This window comes from Cornus florida, unplaced genomic scaffold, assembly GCF_030987335.1.
Source record: "Cornus florida cultivar Cherokee Brave unplaced genomic scaffold, ASM3098733v1 CherokeeBrave_3.0.0_Hap2_Chr11, whole genome shotgun sequence".
NCBI lineage: Eukaryota > Viridiplantae > Streptophyta > Magnoliopsida > Cornales > Cornaceae > Cornus > Cornus florida.
In genome coordinates this window covers 71133748-71154116 of record NW_026775581.1, presented here as the reverse complement: position 1 = coordinate 71154116, position 20369 = coordinate 71133748, and the positions used below count along the sequence as shown (strand labels likewise).

General features: G+C 35.7%; 2 protein-coding genes across 6 annotated transcripts; both read right to left on the bottom strand.

Annotated features, from left to right (window-relative positions):
* Nucleotides 1-209: 209 nt before the first annotated feature.
* Nucleotides 210-10652, bottom strand: LOC132283765 (glyoxylate/succinic semialdehyde reductase 2, chloroplastic). Of its 4 annotated transcripts, none has more exons than XM_059785774.1 (12): nucleotides 10381-10652; nucleotides 6709-6790; nucleotides 6254-6319; nucleotides 4284-4374; nucleotides 4157-4212; nucleotides 2808-2892; nucleotides 2531-2591; nucleotides 2319-2371; nucleotides 2161-2231; nucleotides 1988-2060; nucleotides 682-786; nucleotides 210-606 (listed from the first exon to the last, which is right to left on the bottom strand). In XM_059785774.1, the coding sequence occupies exons 1-12, from the start codon at nucleotides 10613-10615 to the stop codon at nucleotides 436-438; spliced, it is 1149 nt and encodes a 382-aa protein (XP_059641757.1). In that variant the 5' UTR covers nucleotides 10616-10652; the 3' UTR covers nucleotides 210-435. The 4 variants fall into 4 exon arrangements, with proteins under 4 accessions (XP_059641757.1, XP_059641759.1, XP_059641758.1 ...); XM_059785776.1 differs by having other exon boundaries at nucleotides 4284-4359; XM_059785775.1 differs by having other exon boundaries at nucleotides 6709-6787.
* Nucleotides 10653-12873: 2221 nt separating this feature from the next.
* LOC132283155 (nucleosome assembly protein 1;4-like) lies at nucleotides 12874-19445 on the bottom strand. Of its 2 annotated transcripts, none has more exons than XM_059785069.1 (12): nucleotides 19199-19445; nucleotides 19061-19104; nucleotides 18849-18944; nucleotides 15159-15251; nucleotides 14830-14917; nucleotides 14665-14726; nucleotides 14395-14579; nucleotides 14125-14302; nucleotides 13988-14031; nucleotides 13500-13698; nucleotides 13328-13342; nucleotides 12874-13236 (listed from the first exon to the last, which is right to left on the bottom strand). In XM_059785069.1, the coding sequence occupies exons 1-12, from the start codon at nucleotides 19266-19268 to the stop codon at nucleotides 13168-13170; spliced, it is 1143 nt and encodes a 380-aa protein (XP_059641052.1). In that variant the 5' UTR covers nucleotides 19269-19445; the 3' UTR covers nucleotides 12874-13167. The 2 variants fall into 2 exon arrangements, with proteins under 2 accessions (XP_059641052.1, XP_059641053.1); XM_059785070.1 differs by having other exon boundaries at nucleotides 12874-13233.
* Nucleotides 19446-20369: the final 924 nt, after the last annotated feature.

The following is a 20369-nucleotide window of genomic DNA, read 5'->3' as shown; positions in this document are numbered from 1 at the left end:
TATTCAAGTAATGAGCCCTGACAATTGCTTCCTAATCTCATTAAAGCAATTCACAATCAAACTCCAATTGAAGCACATGCAATACTCTAAAAACAACTAATGTTTTCAATGCTTTTTCTCAATAACATGATCTGATTCAACTTTTTGGCCAAGACCATAAACTGCACAAACACTCAACATGGAAAAGTAAATGGAGAGAGAGAGAGATAGGAAACATGAACAGATCAGATGGGATACAGATGTATGCATCATATTCATTAATGACCGTCTCAGGCAAGAAGTCACAAGGCAATAGAAATGGAACCCTAGGATTACAAATGAAGGTGTAACTTGCATTGGAGAAAGGCAAACCTAAGCATTCAAACAAATCCTCTTTTGCCTAAACTGGCATGCTTAAGGCAATTAAATTTTCATAAACAATCAAAGATCGAAGTTTTACTGTTTCGTTTGTTGTTGTAATTTTACTTTTAGCGCTTCAATTACTGCTGAGAAGTCTTGATCACTAAGGCCATGAGATTTTGCGACCTTATAGAGTTCATTTGCAGCCGCTGCAATTGGAGTAGATTGGGACACAGATTCGGCTAGTCCCAGAGCAAGCCGCAGGTCCTGCCAAAAAAATCAACTCACTGTGAGAATACCTGTAGATCTAAATATTGTTGGCAATCCATGTATGATACGAACCTTTTGTTGATGTTTTAAGGGAAAAGCAGTAGGGTACAGGGATTGAACCATAGATGGACCTTTCATTGAGAACATTGGTGCACTTATGGCACCTTGTGAGACTACCTGCAAAATCACCAGGGTGCAAAATTTGGTACGGACCTCACATCACTTATAAATTATGACTCCTCATCAAATTTGTTTCTTCAGAACAAAGAATTCAAGCCTTATCATATTGAAACCAATGGTAAACACTTCCAAACAAAATGCTTAAATCTACGGGGAAATCCACTATAATGTTTAAATGAAGTAGCACCTCATGAATTGCATCTTAAATGTTCTCACCACATTGACTAAATCAAAAGTTTTTTGCGTGATTAGTACAACAATAAAACTTTCCCATAGCCAGTTCCCTTCAGAAATAAAAATCAACCTAAAACTTTACTTTCTTTCCACTTTTCAAGGGTATAAATTTATTTCTTCTACAACATGATTTATGTACTCTCTCTCTCACACCCACACACACGCGCATGGGCGAGCATACATAAACATTTAAACTCTACAAACATAAAAAGACATTTACCAAAAAAAAAAAACTGGAAAAATTATGAGTAACATTTTCTAGGGGAATTATTCCCCGCCCCGCCCAGGATGGAGATCGCGAGGGGTTTCGCATCTTCGTCAAGCGTAGGCACAAGGACATTTATTAGGGATATTTTAGTATTTTCATTTTAGTGGTTACTAGATATTTTTAGTATTTATTGGGTAGTTCAATTTATTTTTCTTTTAGGGTTTGCCTATAAAAGGCTGCATCTAACAGAACTAGTCAGTCAGTTTTTGGGTATATTGATCTTAAGATTTCTCTCTGCTCTTCTTCTTCCCTTTTCTATTCTTGCTTTTTTCAACCCCTCTGTCTCCTATCTATTCACTCTCCCTTCTCACCCCCTTCGTCTGTCATCCTCTGCTTTCATTCTACTCCTGCATCAACACCCCCACCCCCAAGTGGCTAAGAGTTTCCTGAAAAATAGAGAACAGATTGAAAATTTGTTTGGTAACTTGGTTGATAGTTTCAACCGAGCCAAAAAAAAGCCTAATTCTAGACACTTTCTTTTAAAGTTGTTCAAACCATTTTGTGTTTCCAAAGAACTGGACCAAACAAGCCCTAGTACTCCTTAGTAGTGTTAAATTCTCTAACATCCCATTCTCCTCATGCATTATTGAATTAATGGAACAAACAACAACAACAACTGATATAATTCACATGGGATCTGTGAATGACCACATAGAACTTAATGTTTAATAAGATCTGTCTTGAACTAGGGACTACCTCTACCAGTACACTTGGGTCCAGTCCCACTTTCTCACTAAGAAGTAATCCTTCAGAAAAAGATGCCATCATACTGCAAATTTTTAAAAGACAACGAAAAAACCATTAATAATCAAATTACTCAAAGAAGGCATAAAAACAACATGAATTATCTAGAGAGAAAGTTGCATAACCTTCCCATGATCATGTTAACAACAAGCTTCATTGCAGCTCCATTTCCAACATCCCCAAGGTAAAATCTTGACTGAAATTACAGTGAGGATAAAACAAAATTAAGAATAAGAAATAAGAAATGGTCGTTAAGGAAGCAAAAAGTTACAGGAAGAAATACCTTTCCCATTACATCCAAGAGTGGACCAACTGTGTCATATAGAGATCTGTCACCTGAAATATTGCAGCCATAGCTTCAGTTATATAAAGTCTCGTTTACTGTGTCAAGCAACACAGATTTTGGATGGAAAAAGAAGGTTAATATGTGAAAAATGGAAGAAAAAGTGCGACTAAAGAAATCCATAGATAACCAATAAAAAGAACGTTGCGTACCAGCAGTAAGAAATATCAGCTGTCCGTCTTCTGCTGGCTTTTTGGAGCCTGAAACTGGAGCCTACTAGAAAAGAAACAAAGCTAAATTGAAATTTCCTTACATATGGTCATCATTCAATTGACGAAAGAACGCACAACTTAGGTGTATTATAATGGTGGGAAATTTCTAAAATTGAATAAAGTATTCACCAAAAAGGAAAAGAAAACAATACAGTATGAACTCTGAATGCTAAATAAAGATGACTAGGGAGGGAAAAAAAACACTGAAGTAACTCGCCTCCAAGAATAGTGCTCCAGTAGCCTTGACATGTCTACCAATCATTTTAGAGGTCTCACCATCAACTGTGGAAACATCCACATACCTGCAAACATCCATACAAAGAAAGAACAGACAAGCCACGTGTCACATTTGGGGAAAGGCAAATGATTTACACCAAAGAGAGAGATATATGGGTGAATTGAAGGAAAATTCCACGAGATATATACACATGCACATCTTTATATATACACATGTATTGATATCTACAATTGTAGTGATTTGTAAGGAGCTATAATGATCGATGAAATTATGAATCAGCAAGCATAGAGCATAGAATTGAAAGTTCCATGATTATGCAGAATAATTGGCAAATTGGTCATAGAAAATTTCATAGAGAATAAACGCATGTGAAGTTCATCTGGAACGATTTTTTTTAAATCAAAATAATTTTTGTTTATGTTATAGAGAACGATGGTGTATCTGCAAGCATCTTCAAAAGAAATGCCTCCTAATGATGGGAAAAAGGAATTCTGATGGCCTGTAAATGGCGCATATCTCTCAAATTATTTTTCTTTCTCATATTATTGCAGTTGTGAATATAGCAAGCACGATTGTTTTGATTTTCCCCAGATTAAAGTGTTCCTCCTATGAATAGTTTCATGAATTATAAAATTAAAAACTGCAAATAGAAGTAATTTGACTATAGTTTCCTCCGAAGCAAGGACACCTCTTAGGAGGGCTGTGTTCGTTTCCAACACCATGTTAGACACATCACCACCAACACTCTTAGAAACATGTTGGGCATAGCCTGCACATTCAAGTCTTACAGAAGATATGGCCAAAACAAGTCAAGTATGCAACTGACACGTTTGAATACAGAAATTGTAAATAAGTTAATTATATCTACATATTTTTTAGAAAGAATCTATCAAATCTACATATTTTTCCTTTTAAAATGCATTTATATATAAAATAGAATTTTTAAAATTAATATGTCCTTGACGTGTCCGTGACTCCTCATCCTTTATTTGTAGAAGTTAGTCTGTGGTCATGCTCCATCTATACTTTCTTGAGGATATTTCTTCTATAACCACTAATTTAGATTTTAGATCCATCAGACATTCAGTACAAAAGCACGGGAGGCCTATTTTTTTCCCAAAAATTAATAATAATAATGAATTTTAAAAATGGCACGCTAATAATTAAGCAAATTGAAAATAAACTATTCTAACAGTCACCAAAAAAATGTCAGATCAAATCAGAGAAATTCTTATAAAGAGATTATGGCATGGTGCAAAAGAAAGGTGATAGATGAATCATAGGTTATTATCAAAAAAATCCTTCTCGTGAGAAAGTTAAAGAAGTACCCTTTTCCTGGACTCATGCCATTTGCAGCTCCATGTTCCCCACAAGCAACCTCAACCTGTTAAAAAGTAATAACTAGCCATCACTAATAGAACTGGGAGGCTAATATACTTAATGAAACATACTCACAGCACTTTCGGGATCAGCAAGCATGGCAAATGTGACATCACAAGATGCAGCCACTTCCTCAGGGGTTGACCTATATCTGCATGAAAGAAAACTATACATATAAAGTGAGAATTTTCACAGTTAATGTTTTCCAAAGGTATGGATACGGACCAAAAATCGGCACACAGCTAGTTCCCTTGTAGATAAAGTTCAACATGACAAAGGAAAAAAAGAATGGCATTTTTCATACATCCTATGATGGCAAGAAAAAAGTATATATGAAACATGAGCATTAGAGAGTCCTGGATATGAAGATGCTAACAGCTTGGTCGGTTGTCCTAAAGTCACACCAGTACCTAAGTACAAGTCTTCCTAGGAACTTCAACACAGTCTCTCCCGGTCAGAATAACACTGATCTTTACCCAGTGAAAGAGCAAGGAGCCTTTGATGTATCTCTATTGAATATGATGACACTTCCAAACAAAGTTTCAGATTATGGAACCTTCAAAATACATACAAGTAATATGCATCTGAAAACAATCATTGAATCACTAACTGAGAGTATATCAGAGCAGGAAATTAGTATCAGGGGATCAGAAAACACATACACCATTAAATGTACAGTATATTTGTTGACCTGTCTCTTGTGGAAAGTAGAAAATAATGGTGATATAACATTTCACTCATTGTCTGTTTTCCTTATTCTGTGGGTGCATAATATTGCTACCATCAAGATTTAGCTTTGTTGGTTTTGAGTTACTGGAAGAGATGTCCAAGTTTCATTTCTAAACCTTTGGTATAAAGTTTGTATTTGTAACCCACCGAAGAACTCTCAAACAATCCACCCTCTGTTGTGAAAATTACTGCGAACCAAGAACACAATCAAAAAATCGACAGAAAAGTAAGCACACCACACTCAAAGAACACAAAGATTTACATGGTTCGGAATGGGATCCAAGATAAAGATCCGGCGAAAGATTTCACTATGTGAAAACCAGGAGATTAAAAGACCCTCTCTCTCTCTAACACTCTCCAAATGCGGCTATCAGTGTTCTCTCTTCAACACACCCCCAAATCTTAAACACCCTTGTATACTGGGCTACAAGAGAGTTCTATAACCAGGTCCACAACCCACAAGAGAAAACGGGTCAAATCCAATTTTTCGGGTTGTGACCTGGGCCGAAACAAAATTCAGGCCACGGCATCACACCCTCAACCCTAACCATTAAAATAAATAAATAAATAAAAGAAACAAAGAATTATTAAAATAATTAATAAATGAGATAGAATGTACCAAAAGAGAGTACATATTTTGCAAGCATGCTTAAAGCACAAGGCTAATGGTCCAGTGATATATTGGTGCCTCTTCATTTCAATTCTTGAAAGCTAGCTAGCAGTTTAGCAAGGTGTTGGTGTATGAAACCAGCGGTAGAGCTAGGATCTGGTCCTATTTCATAAACGTGCATGTTCACACAAAATATATCTAATTTGTCTTCTTCAATATTTTTTCTAAGTAATTTTTCATTTTAAAAATATATATATCACTTGTTATAAATAGAAAAGGGCTGTAACACAGTAATAAGCTAAAATTCATATGCAAATAACGTGACATTCCAATTAAAGATGTTCCAAGATATAACAAAAAGGCAAATGCTATGAGAAAGAGACCTCAAGTAAGCATGACCGCTATTTTTAGATCTCATCTTGCACAAATAACAAGGTATGAATGCAACTGTGGACTAAGTTTGACCAATCTGATCCATCAAAGAAAAATGTGTGATCTCATTTTAGTATATTATGAGCTAAGTGGGACCATCTCGATGTGAGCAATACAATGATATGGCATGTGCAGTGTTTCATGATCCAATTATGATAATCAAGAGAAGAGCTTGTTGCAACTACCAAGATGTTGCTCCATCATAGGCTTAATCTAACAAAAATATGGAGCATCACAAAAACACATTTATGTAGCTAGTACATCAAAAACTTACTTTGCACCCAAGGAGATGAGAGGATCACATTTGCTCTTTGTCCTATTCCAAACAGTCACATCACATCTACAACATGCAAAAGAAGGAATTAAAATCCCAACAATACATTCAGCCGAGTTGTGAAAGCATATTTTGATGGTTCTAAAGAATCTTAGGTGCACATGTGCTTTGAATTTTCCTTGAAGCATCAAACAATAATTTGACAATGTTACCACCTCCGCTAGGATAATTGAATAACAATCCTAAGAACATGTAAAAAGAATTTGCCAGAAAACATGTAGAACTGCAGGACAATTCAAAAGAATACATTCTAACAGTCAGAAGAAAAATACAGATTTGGTATGTTGAATTTTGGATTATTTGTTATCAACAGAAATCAACCTTGCGCTCCTGATAACCTCTTAACCAGTTTTGCAATGCTCTAGCTCAAATCAAGTAAAGGAATCTAGTCATACCCAGCTTTTAAAAGATTTTGTGCCATTGGAGAGCCCATAATTCCAAGTCCTAGAAAACCAACATGTGCTGGCTTTTCATCTGCTGCAAAGACAAACTAAAACTCGGTTGGAAGAAATATCATTTGAGTCAATAAAACACTTTATATTCACCAAATGAGTTGATCAAATAAATGTAAAAGCCCTCATATTATAATAATTTGAAACCCAAGAGGTTTACAAGATCACAGTGACAAATCCTTTTTTTTATAGACCCTAAGTTTTCTTTTAGTTCCCTTCTATTTGGTTGTTGTTGTTGCGAAAAATAAAACAATAAAATTAAAAAAAAGGAATAAAATCAGAACAAAGCGCTAGTGTTTATTTTACTCTTATAGAAAATGTGTTGCCATCTCTACCACCTCTAACTACAAACATCACTTCACCACTTCATTTGCCATTATTAACACTCCAACCACCACTTCACCACTAGACAACCTCGACCTCTTTGGTTGCCAAGTATCCCTACCACCAACATTACCAATGCATAACTTCAACCTCGTTGGCTGTCAATTATTAACTAACAAAAACAGTAACCACCACCATCACCAGCAACCCCACAACTACTGTTGCCTAACCACTAACCCTGTTTATAGAATATTGCATCCTGCTACTACTCATAGTTGTTAAAGGTGTGCCTAGACTCCAAAAAAGCCCCAAGCTCATCAACTCTCAGCTAGAGCGGCTCAACATACTACAGGCTTGGCCCTTTCAATCAAGACCTGTGCTTTTTAGCAAGACTCTAGGTTCAAAAAAAGCGTGCCTCTTATTTTTAATCGTTACATTCATATCTTTTTCTTTGTTTATTATATGAGCATGAATCTACATACTCTACATCAAATTTGGTAATATTCAATGGATCGATTGTTAAATCGTACGTATCTTTGACGGAATTCATGAGCTTATGTGACTACTTGCACTAATTGTTTCCCATGCTTCATTCTTGACTTTCATCATAATATAATATATGTTTAATATATGATTATTGCTTTTTGTTGTTGCACAATTTTAGTATTTGATTCAGTTAATGCAAATGCATACCGAAAGGATTTATGCGCATGTTCCTGTACTTATATTTAATATTCACTTCTGCTGCGCATGCGCCTTACTTCAATCAAGCCCACACCTTATGTTGCACCTTGTGCTTGGGCTCTTCGAGACCTTGGCGCCTTAGTGTTACTGTTAGCACAATGCCTTTCCTACTGTTGCTACCTCTAAAGTGTCCATAGCATTATGACCTATGTTGTACGGATTCTTCAAAAGCATGTGAAATACCCGTTTCAGACACACAGTACTTAAACATGTGTATAGGATATGTGTCTGACACTTTTGGTTCAACAGGCACCTAAAAAATCCATTGATTCAATTTGATCATATTATTGTTTCAAAATGAGTGAAATTCCTATATTAAACACTATGTGTCATAAAGAAATTATTTTACTCTATAAGATAAATTAAAAATAGTAACTAATATGAATATTTAGTAGTGTCCATGCGACGTGTTTGAAATTTTATTATGTCTTTACTTGATTGCAAATCCTCACCCGACACACGTACTCGAGTCCAGGTAACATAGATTATAATCATCAATATTGTCTATTTAAAAGGAATATAGATAATATGTTTTACATGTGCATTAGACACTGCTTAAAAGTTCCCCCATCACCATTTTGATTTTGGAACTTCTGAGATGTATAATGATTCAAATCTATGCAAAATGCAGATTAGAAACCCACCACTCTCCTTGTTACATAATTCTAGAATAAGCGGACCATTATTTAGAATTTGATATTTAAATAAATATGGGAAGAACACAAAACCAAGTTGGGATTTCTCTATGAAATTATTACAATGCTAGTTATTCAAATATACCTAGCTTTGACACAATAATTAATCCTTAATGAAGGCAATTAATCTTCTTTCTTCTTTTTTTCTTCCTTTTGCTATAACTGAAATCCATTATTATATGAAGTCGCATTGACCAATATGATTTATACCTCAGCCATTATGGATTTCAAACCTACACAATTTGCAATGTTCATGACAAAACAACGAGTCAAGTTTAATGAGGCTTAAAGCTTGTTAAGGTTTACGGAAGTTGATAAGATTTCCAAACTTAATTTGATTCAGAGATTTATCTCCATAAGCTGTCCTTTTTTTTGGACGTTGGTTTAGCAAGAAGTCACTTTGGCATTCTAAAACACACAAAACTCCTTTCATACTATTTACTATCACTATCTACACATGATAAGAGAAGAAATCCATTCTCTAACTCAATCACCATGCGGTAGGCAGGTATTTAGCATCCCCAACCCATCAATTTTGGAGTTTTCTGGCTAACCTTTATAGTATCTCATAAGAACAAGTCCAACCATATTCATCTGGATTTTTTTTTTCCATTAGATAGTTTTCCTTTTCACATTTCCAAGTTCTAGGTATTAGTAAAATGTTTAAGACCTACTCTTTTTTACTATAGCATAAACACCTTTGACAAGGTACCTATCAAATTGCAACAACTTGAAATGCTTCTAGTGGAAATTCACACCCCCACCCCCATCCATGTAAGTAAATAGATAATAACAAGGGTTTGCGTAGAGAACCTAAGATTTTATTGATTTATTTTGAGCACCCCACATGCATTTCATGATAATTTCTTATTTCCAACATATTGAATAATGCTTATAATAAGAAGTTAACAGTTATCCCGGAAGATAGTGAAATGGGTCATTTTCTGAAAGTCCTGAAAATGATACTATACCATCAACTGCAATGATAATTCCCATTATCTCTCATGGCCCAATGGCCAATTCATTATATCTATACATCCATTTGAATGCAAAAAACAATGGAGCCATCAAATATATATGGAACATCTAAATTACCCCAATTGAAGCCAGTGAAGTAATTCAAATAACTTTCTAATCCCTTTGGGAGGTAAGAGGCTGATACTGTAACGACCCACTCCACCGTTTTGTGTTTTTGGATTCTGGTATGATATTGTCCGCTTTGAGCCTGAGCTCGCACGGTTTTGCTCTTGGGTTTCACCCCAAAAGGCCTCGTACCAATTGGAGGTGACACGCTTACATATAAGCACTTCACCTTTCCTCTACCCAGACGATGTGGGACTGTGCACCCGTAGCTCGCCAGTGTGGTAGCCTGACAATGTCTCTCACACCCGCCCACGGCGCATCCGCCCACAAGGTCATCACAATCCACCCCCCTTAGAGGCCCGACGTCTCTGTCGGCACACATCCGGCTGGGTCAGGCTCTGATACCATTTATAACGACCCACTCCACCACATGGTGTGATATTGTCCGCTTTGGACCTGAGCCCGCACGATTTTGCTCGAGTTTTTTCAATTACATTTCAACATTCTGGGTGGGAAGAAAAAATAATAATGATAACACCACCACCCAACTATGCTTAGCAACATTCCCAATCCTGAAAATTACAATGAATTATCGAAGCCCATGAACACAGCACAAAAAAAATAATAAATAAAATAATAAAATTGTGGGCAGTATAGGATAGACTTGATACTAAGAAGTAAGAAATTAGGAAAATTGAATTTCTATGAATAGTATTACAAAAACTAAAAGGAAAAAAGAAATACCCAGTAAAGAATAAAAACAGAATACCTTTGATTGTAGAATTAGTAGTTTGAGAAGAGAAAGCCTTGATAGAAACAGAAAATGGTGGTTTTGACGGGAATGAAGAGATGGGTATGCCTCTGAAGTGCTTTGATACACGAGGGCAAAAGCTTGAGCACATTGCCATGGCCGTCGAGACAGCAAATTTCGGTGGTGAACTGAGAATAATCGCAGTGGATAGATGGTGAGCGTAATTGGCCTTGACGAAGAAGGTTATGGCCATTTACTTTTGTCTGTACACAGTATGGGCCAAATGGTTGTGCAAGGCTCTCTCACTTTTATTTACTTTTTGATACCATCGGTAATATTGAATTTTAGAAAGATAAAAAATAAAAATAAAAATAAAAAGTAATATTGAATTTCCATAAGTTGGCCTAATTTTGTTTGGAACCAAACTTTTTTTAGGATTTGAAATTAAAAAATAATAATAATTGGTTTGGATTTCACATTAAATCTCATTTGTATATTTAAAATAAGGTGGAATTTGTAAAAATGAAAATACTTTTTTACCATTTTTTACTTATTAATTAGATTATAATTGCAATTTTATACTTCACCGAAAATAATTATAAATTGGATATGTTGCAAAACTACCCCAAACTAATTTGCAAATTATGTCATAAATTGGCCTTATTCCGTGATGAATGCCTCGGAATTAAGCTATGATTATGGGAAATTCTATGCCTCAAAGATACTCTTCGACAATGCTAAGAACCGGAAGATATTGTGGGGATGGTTCAGCGAATCGACGCATCTATGCCTCGAAGATACTCTTCGACAATGTTGAGAACCGGAAGATATTGTGGGGATGGTTCAGCGAATCGACGAATGATATCATTAATGTCATGAAGGGATATTTTGGAATTCAGGTAATTTCTTTTCGAACATGCAAGCAAATGCACACACATCTACAATATTGCCTTGTTATTAGTGAATCGACGAATGATACCATTTAATGTCATGAAGGGATAGTCTAGAATTTAGGTAATTTCTTTTCGAACGTTCAAGCAAATGCACACACATCTACAATATTGTCTCTAACAAAGATTAAACTCTCAGACTTCCACTTTGGGAAGTAGAGATCATTTCATTTAGGCTATTTTATTGTCTCTAACAGAGCTTGAACTCTTGACCTCTCATTTGAAAAGTGGAAATCATTTCATCAGGGCTAATGGCTGCAGTTAATTTAGTTATAACCGTTAATTGGGTATTTCAATGAATCCTATTCAGGGACTAGATTTAAACTTGTTCAAAATATTAAGATATTAATATTTTTCTGGACCTGGGCCATAAGCCAAATGGTATTACCCATTCTCTCCCAAAGGGAAGGTGAGGGGTTTATTGAGCAATTTGTAAAATGTGTGAGCGTGGAGTCAACTCTGAGTCACTCTAGGAGTAGTTACAAAAATGTTCACCTGAATTTCATTTTGCAGTCATTTCCCAGGAAAATTTGGCTGCATAGATCTGGAAAACAATTGGTTCAATGGCCAATTGAAGAGATCCAAACGCTACGTACAAACTGAGTTGACTCACCAAGCACAGTTCTCAATGGAGAATCAGGAAGTTTCTGGGGTCACAGCCACACAGGTGAGATTTTGGTTATGGCGTCATTATAGATTTCACCAGTTTGTATTTGTTCATTTGGACACAAATGTGTTGGCAGTGATCATGAAGTACAAGTTTTGAACTTTTACAGGCAGATTTAGAAATTGCATTTGAACAGGTCTTCATTACATCTTGATTATGACAAAACCACTTTATGGAGCTTTTGTGGACGTGGACCCTTTTCATGAGAAATTGTCACTAAAAAGTGGATAGATAATCTTGGCGGATGCCCTAGGACTTGAACTAGATTTTTACATTGTTGATCCTACATTTGTAACACAGCACCAAGCAAATGGCCCCTATTGTCCCCACCCTTACTGGTGGGATATAAATCGAGATGATACATTTACATACAAATGACATTGCCAGCATAACTAGGGCCACAATAATTTTTGGCTTGGGGACAATTTCCTATACATAGGTGCACCTGCTTAAGTCTGCATTCCTCCTCCTTTGAGCAATCTTTTTCACCATTATATCTTGTGTTTTTCTGCAGATCGATAACTCCATTGTTGAAAGCTTTGGTTTGGAGGGAAAAGCTTGCATCACTGCTAGGGTTTATCCAACATTTACTATTGATAATGGGGCCCATCTTTATGCTTTCAACAATGGAACTCTGTGTAAAAATCTCAAGATTGAGTCCCCGGAGCATGAAGAGAGCTCAAATCAATTGAAACAAAGAAGCGCCTACACATAAGTTAGACCGAGATGTATACCAATGAAGATTTTTTTCTCCACTGATTTATGACAATTCTTGTTTCTCTTTATTGTTCCTTTTCAATATATTTATTCATTGACTTGATCAAATTTTGCTGCTTGTGATGAAAAATGAATTAAAGTAAAATAGGCACTCCTCTCAAATCCATCAAACTATAATTCTTACATAATCAACCTAAATTCATTCATTTGAAATCCTAATAATACCACATGATCATCATTAAGAACAAAAGCAACATAAATAGTTGAATGATTTCTTTAAAATTCCCCCTGGCAAACCAGAAAAACTGAGACCCCAACAAACTGAACACGTCCTCTCCCTAAAAAGAGACAATGATGGCAATTTAATAGACTCGGAGAAAATCGAAGATGCAGAACACTAAGAAAAAAAAAAAAACCATGGACACCAGCACCGCACCACCTCCTCCATATGCCCTATTCTGCAATATAATGCTACTGTTGCTTGCACTCTGGGGGACGCTCACCCTGCGGACCTTCCCCACCTAGTGATCCGCTTATCTTCTGCATTTAACAGTGTAAAGCACAAGCCTGCTAAGACGCTTATTTACATTTCTTACAACGTAAAAAAAACACAACAAGGTTATTATCTCACCTTTGGTCCAGATGACTGCAAGAATATATCAACCAAATTACCAGGAAGGAAGGAAAGAAAGAAAGAAAGAAATGTATTAGCATCTTCAAAAATTAAAAATCTAAAATTTAGATGAATAGAGTGATAGGGTTTGGATTTATATATATGTGCATATTTAATTTTGAATCTTTACCTTCCTCTTGCTCTTGCTCTTGCTCTTGCCTTCCTCTTCATCTTCGTCTTCGTCTTCCTCGTCATCTTCATCTTCTTCGTCTTCATCATCATCGCCATCTTCATCATCTTCTTCCATATCTTCAAACTCATCCCCCTGAGCAGCCTCCCCCGTAAACCACGACACAGCGTGAGGAATAATTTTGTCCCGAATGGTAGAACTGCATAAAGTGCAACGATAGTGAGTCACCTTGCTTCTCATCATAGCACATAAAAGCATCTCAATCATGCTATATAGTACATATACAATCTATCTTTTGGGTTTCCAAGAAAACAAATCTTCCCAATTTTCCAATTACATTTTTGGTCATGTCACTACTGCCAATTTTTTTGCACAAATTCTGAGTGTAATCTTCCCAACATTTTTGGCCAATTTTTTTGGTCATGCCATATAATTTTTTTGCAAATTTTTAGGATAATATCAACAACTCAAAAAGTAATGTGACTCACCCAACATCATAGTCTTGTTCCATTTGATTCTGAAGTTCTTCGGCCTGTTAAAACATAAAGTAGAAATTTGATAGAAAATCAGCTCATAATCCAATGGATTTGATTGGTATTTTGGCACATATAGTCATTGAACTTACAGTATCTTCATCAATATCCTCCTCATCCTCAGGAACCTCCGGAGGGTTGAAGAAATTGAAAAAACTTTCACAATTTTCAGTCTTAGTGATAGGTTTGGCATTCTTCGACCCCTTCTTTGGCTTTTTCTTTAGGATCTTCTGTGTCAAGCATTTACCTGGATGCCATTCAATCTCCGTTCTGCAAAGTACCCAATATAATGTGAACTTGGTAAAGAAGGAGCTATATAAGAAAATAGCAAGTTACTAATGTCCCAAAAATTAGCAAGTTACCCTATTGCTTTCTCTAAGATAGGTTCATCTTCATCAATCATGTGATATGTTTTTGTCAGAACAGAGTTCTTGAAAAAGGGATTAGTGTCAAAGAAAAACTCAAGCTTAAAGCCCTTTGGATCGTCAATTCTACACCACTTGATATCTCTTAGATATTTGAGAGCCTCTTCATCACGCTCTGAGATCTAACCAAGTAGCAACACATCATAATCAATTCAGATGATAACAAAGAAATAAGAAACAATAATAACGGTTTTATATTTTTCCTACCTCCTCAGCCAATACTTCATTAGTCTTCATGGCAGTAAGCCAGAAGTCAGGCACACCTTTCCCTGCATTATATATTCAGTCCAATACAAGCTTCAGATTGATATATCAAATATTTTTACAACAGGTGCGCGCAGAAGAATTCAGGAAATTTGCACATTAGGTTACCTTCTGTGGCTTTATCCTCTTCTTGGCCCATATTAGCTTCACTTGGAACTCCTTCAACTTCCACAACACCAGTCACAATCTCATATCTCTGCAATGAGTCCAACAAAATGATCAGGTTAAACAAAAAAAGGGACAGTCGTGCTACCCTTGCAAAAAAAAATTTTTTTTTTTTTGAGGGCAAGAAATGTTAGGGGCGGTTAGTTGTTAAAATCGACAATTTCATTTCTAATATTTCACCCATCAAAAATTTGCAACAGATATAGAAAAATAATAACAATAGAAATGCTGTGCTTCCATATGCAAGTCAAAACACCTAATAAACTCCATACCTTTGTGTACATTGGCTCATAAAGCTTCTGGTATTTAGCTTCAAGTGCTGCTCTTTCCTCAAAAAATTTTGCCTCTAGCTCATCATGTTGGCTCTGCAAATTAAGAACATGTCAGGCTACGACACAGCACTACAATTCAGCAAACACAAAACGAATCAACTCACTTTCAGCAACACTTTGACATCAGACTTGCAAATGCAAGGGTACTTTCTATTAGAATTTAACTTATTTATTAAATATAATATAATTAGACTGCAAAACTTTTCTATCTATTTCTAGGAACATTATACGTGACACGTAACAAGTGCATCGCATACAGTAAAGCTACAACATGTGATCTATGGCCTTATTCTTGATCTTAATCCAAAGAATTCTGTCATGTTAGAATTCATTTCATTATTTTTAATGGATCTTACAAAAGAAAAAACCTAGAGGAAATAGAAAATTGTTTTGGATCACTAAACTTTGTGTTTTGGCCTCTCAGAAGGTCTAAGGTGCCCTTTGGCCCTTTTGTTCCTTTTGTTTCTTTGGGCTTCGCTCCCTTTTTGGGCGTTTTTAATAAAATCTTACTTATCAAAAAAAAAAAAAAAAGAATGACAGTGAACCATGTTTTCAGTTCAACATCACTGTTAATGCCATACCACTTTGCCTAAGCCTTTTCCATTTCCCAATATGTGGTGCTACAGTGATCCACTGGAATATCAAGAAAAAAAATAAACTATGTACCTTTCTAGACACATGCCTTTTTCTATTAACAGAAATCCACTCTACTATCTTGAAATCATAATCAAAAGAGTACAGATCTCAAGATGCCAGGAATCTGGACACAATTGCATGCTATGAAATGAGATGGATTCGTAAAGATCACAAGATACCAGGAATATGGACACAATTACATGCTATGAAATGAGATAGACTCGAAAAAAGGGATGCATAAATTAATATGGTATGTTGCATGCAGGTTTTGAATAATTTATGGCAAGTCTCCAATTTAGAGAAACCTCTATCCTTGTAAAGCCCCTCTAATTAATTTAGAGCAACCGACCGGACATTATTTTTACTTTTGTAGTCTGAAAATCCTAATATAGGAACCCCTAACAACCAAAAGGTAATTGAAGGAAAACCTGATGTCTTTTAATAAGTTCACTTCATATTCTTGATTCAGATCATATGATTTGCCTCCCTAAAGCTCTTAGATTAATGGTTTAATCACAAGTCCTCAGAGAAAGGTCAACATATTAATGATTATGCAATCAAGTGCATAGCTTGCAGAAAAGTTTTCCCTGAATACACCAAAGAAGCAGCCATGTTGCAACTTTGATTACCTGACTATGAAACTTCTTTTGAGTTCTTACCTCATGCAGGATAACAGAAAACCCAAAACCCTAGAAGTTTATTTAATTTAACCTAAAACCGCTCATGAACTACACAGGCTGACCCACCCAAATATGGAAGCTTGATCCAAGTGTTCCCCTTGCTCGCTCAATTAAAGTCATTCCAATACTTGATAGCAATTTCATTGGAAGGCTAGGAGGCCAAACAGGAAAATGAACTTCCATGTCCGATTGAGGATGAAGTTTGCCTACCATTAATTAAGTAATTAGATCATACTACTGATAAAAGGTTCCTATATTCAACAATTCACGGAAGGTTTTCTAGAAAAATACTATCCAACTTGCATTCTGTCGAAAGTACCATCACAATCGACAATATTGACCACAGTATCCAACCAACGATTGCTCAACAAATTAACAAGCTAGAAAAAGGTTTCCCACCAACAACATCAATCGGGAAATCTGAATGTGTCGAGGGAAGTGCCTCAATTTTTCATTAAATTATCTTCAAGAATGTTATAACACTACTAATACAGGACCACACTTGCCAATCTATAACTAATAACCTAATAAATATTCACACTAATACTAATTATACACAAGTAATATTTATACTAGTACTAATAATACAAGATTAATAAATTATACCATTTTATTTATACAAAAACCCACCAAGACATTCTCAACAAATTAACATGATTCGGACTGTAAATGAACCAAACGTTTGACGAACAGCTCGAGCTCGGCTCGATAAGAGCTCAGCTCGTATTTGTTTATTTGACAAATGAACCAAGCTCAAACAAGATTTCCAAGCTCGATTAGTAAACGGGGTAATCTCAAACAATGCCGAACTCAGCTCGTTAGTTCGTTAGTTCGTGAACTGTTTGTGAACAAAGCTCGTTGATGAGCTTGTGAACATGGAGATATAGATATATGAACATGTACTCAACTTATATACAAGACCCAGTTTAGTTAAAATTAACTTTAACCTAAACAACATCCTAATACCTTTTTTCTTTTTAATTTATAAGTTTGGGCTTCCACATTTTGTTTTTAACTCAACTGTTTTAGCCCATCCAAACCCAATCCATATACATGTAACCAACCATGTAAAAAATAAAATACATTAAGCCCAAACAAATCAAAGTCTATAAATAAGCCCATGTCTGAACCCCATCTATATAAACATATCATCTCAACTCTAAATTCCTAATGGAATAATCACTATAAAGTTTGCACCCTAAAAAGTAAAAACCTCGTCCAACCACAGCCTCCCCAAAGTACCCTATGATCACAGCAGCAACAGCCCAAAGCAGGCGGCGATTACAGTAACGGCAAAAGACCCAAGCAGCCAACGATCAAAGTAACAGAAAAATCCCCAAGCCAAAGCATCGTCTTTCTCATCTAGCAGTGTCTCTCTCTCTCTCTCAAGTCTCAACTGGTCTCTCTCTCATCTACTCGTATTTCTCTCTCTACTAGTCTCACTCTTCTGTTCTCTTATTAAATCAGGACTGTGAAAGTTTGAAGATGAAACAAAGATCGGTATAAACTACAAAGTTAAGATCGGTTATATATACACACACACACACACACATATTTATATATAAAGTATATATAACGAGCAGCCTTTGTAGCAAAAAAAAAAAAAAACAAAGAGCAGCCAGGCCGAGCTGAGCTCATTCGAGCATAGACGAGCCGAGCTCAATCATGGCCAGCCGAGGCTCAAGCATCACTTTGTCTGACCCGAGCCGAGCCCAAACACTCCAAAGCTCCGCTTGGCTCATTTACAGCGCTAAACATGAGAGAAAAGATTGCCAAAAACAAATCAATGAAGGAATCTGATTATTTGAATGTGTTGAAGGAAGCACCTTGATATGTCACCAGATAATCTTCAACAATATGGACTTCCCAAACAAGCAGCCAAAATGAAAATGCAAATCTAACATGACGCTAATAATGCACAGACGCGTAGGCGGATATCAAGTGAAGTATCAAAACTGTACCATAAGTCCCATTCTTTTAAGCATCCAACCGTAATATACGACGTTTTAAGTAACAAAGTTTTGAAAGACAGAAATGGGTGGAAATTGCACCAAGTAGACACACATTTACTGTGTGATTTTCCACTTCCTAATATTGCAAATCACTGTATAAATAGGGGAAAGAAAGTATATGAATATAGAGCACACAAAAGAAAACCCACGTTAACCGATTCTTTGTAACATACATCACTTTATGCAACCCACAACAAATGAAATGAAAAACTATACTTATATAAGTAAATACAGAACTAAACAACATAACTGTAATAGAATAATCATTTCACGTAATTATATGAACTGATACGAAAGCAAACCTGAAGCTCTCTTAGAACCTCAACGCGCTTCCGGACCATAGGTGTCAGACTCTCGAGAACATCCGAGTGATGCCCAGCCAGATTCTGAAGCTTATTCTACAAAAGCCCCAAATAGAACATAAAAAAGGGCAAAACAAAATAGAACCCTAAAATCTATATCGTCAATCAGATAAACTGAAAAAACACACTGATAGATAATGAAAGTAACTCACTTTTAGGGCATTAACTAGACCATCACGATCCTCCGCACTGAGAGCTATGGACAAGATTAAACAGCAAAAGATTATAACTTTACACACTATTATATATATATATATATAAGAGATACGGAAGTTTAGGCTCAGGATTACCGGCGGTGTCGGTGAGGAGGGAGGCGCCGAGATCGGACATGTCGAATTGATCTTTGTTGCTATTACTCATTTTAAGGCGATTGTATGGAACAAAAGTAGAAGAAAAAAACCCTAGAAAATGAGGGGAAATTGAAGAGAAAAGGAGGGAAAGTAGAGAGAGAAAGAGGGTTTTAGTGTGTGCAAGCGAGAAGGGAGAGAGAGATAAAGGCGAGTGGGCGGTTCTCTCTCTCCTCTCGGCTTGCTCTCTTGCGTCATGACCTAAGTAGTGTATATTGATTTCAATAGTAAAGAAAATTTAATAAGTCACGCGCTATGGACAGCGTGGGTTACACACTCTAAGCTGCCATCAACGTAAGGACACAAACCCCATAGGTTGGCCCAGCGGGTGTGGACTTGTATCCTTGTCCCTGTAGAATATCATTTCTCAAGTTGGAACTTTTAGATAATAGATAAATATTTGTTGTGGAGTGCTCACGCGGTTAAGTTATAATTAAGTTTAGTCATAAACTTGTTCCGTCTTGTTCAATACACATGGTTTGTGCGTATTATCTTTGCCTCTAGGTGATTTATGTGAAAAAAAAAGTGTATTCAATACTATTTCAAAACATGTTTGATAATGTTATATTTGTTGTAAAAAATTTGACAGTCAAAACATGAAAATATATCCTCTAAAAATGTGTTGCATGCTTGAAAAATAAAATGGTTAATTAAAAAAATAATTTAAGAGTTATTTTTTATATATATTGTTTTTCTCTACAATACGAAAAAACCAATTTAGTGCTTCCGGTTTTTGTTTTTTTTCAAAAAAAATTCATACTATTCAAATGGTAACCCGAAAAAAAAAAAAAAAAAAAAAAAAACACGCTAAGCAAAAGCAATTGCCGTATAGGGCCTAAGTCGAATGAAATTTTAAGCTTGCATTTGCAATTTCTTAATTTTTGAGGATAAACTTATGCAAAGTGAGACATTCACATTCCATTACATGAATTTTTTGTTAAATTGAATGATAAAATTGTTTCAAACTTAACTACTTCTTTTTTTTTTTTTTTTTTGAGTGACAAGCCATTTCAGAATCTTTCACTATTTTTTTTTCCCCAAAGCATTCATTATATGTGGTTTGAATAAAATTTATTGAACAGTTGCTTTTAATTTCCGGGAGAGGAAAAAAAAA

Bases quoted from the DNA above. Each gene is read 5' to 3' on its own strand.
- LOC132283765 (XM_059785774.1), bottom strand. From the start codon at position 10,615: ATGGCCATAACCTTCTTCGTCAAGGCCAATTACGCTCACCATCTATCC. The intron at 2,592-2,807 runs GCGAGTTACTTC...CTTTTCTAGTAG, and splicing joins CTGGAGCACTATTCTTGGAG to GCTCCAGTTTCAGGCTCCAA. The intron at 2,061-2,160 runs GTTATGCAACTT...AAAAATTTGCAG, and splicing joins GTTAACATGATCATGGGAAG to TATGATGGCATCTTTTTCTG.
- LOC132283155 (XM_059785069.1), bottom strand. From the start codon at position 19,268: ATGAGTAATAGCAACAAAGATCAATTCGACATGTCCGATCTCGGCGCC. The intron at 14,580-14,664 runs GTAGGAAAAATA...CTACTTGGTTAG, and splicing joins ATGAAGTATTGGCTGAGGAG to ATCTCAGAGCGTGATGAAGA. The intron at 14,032-14,124 runs GTAAGTTCAATG...ATGTTTTAACAG, and splicing joins AGGATATTGATGAAGATACT to GCCGAAGAACTTCAGAATCA.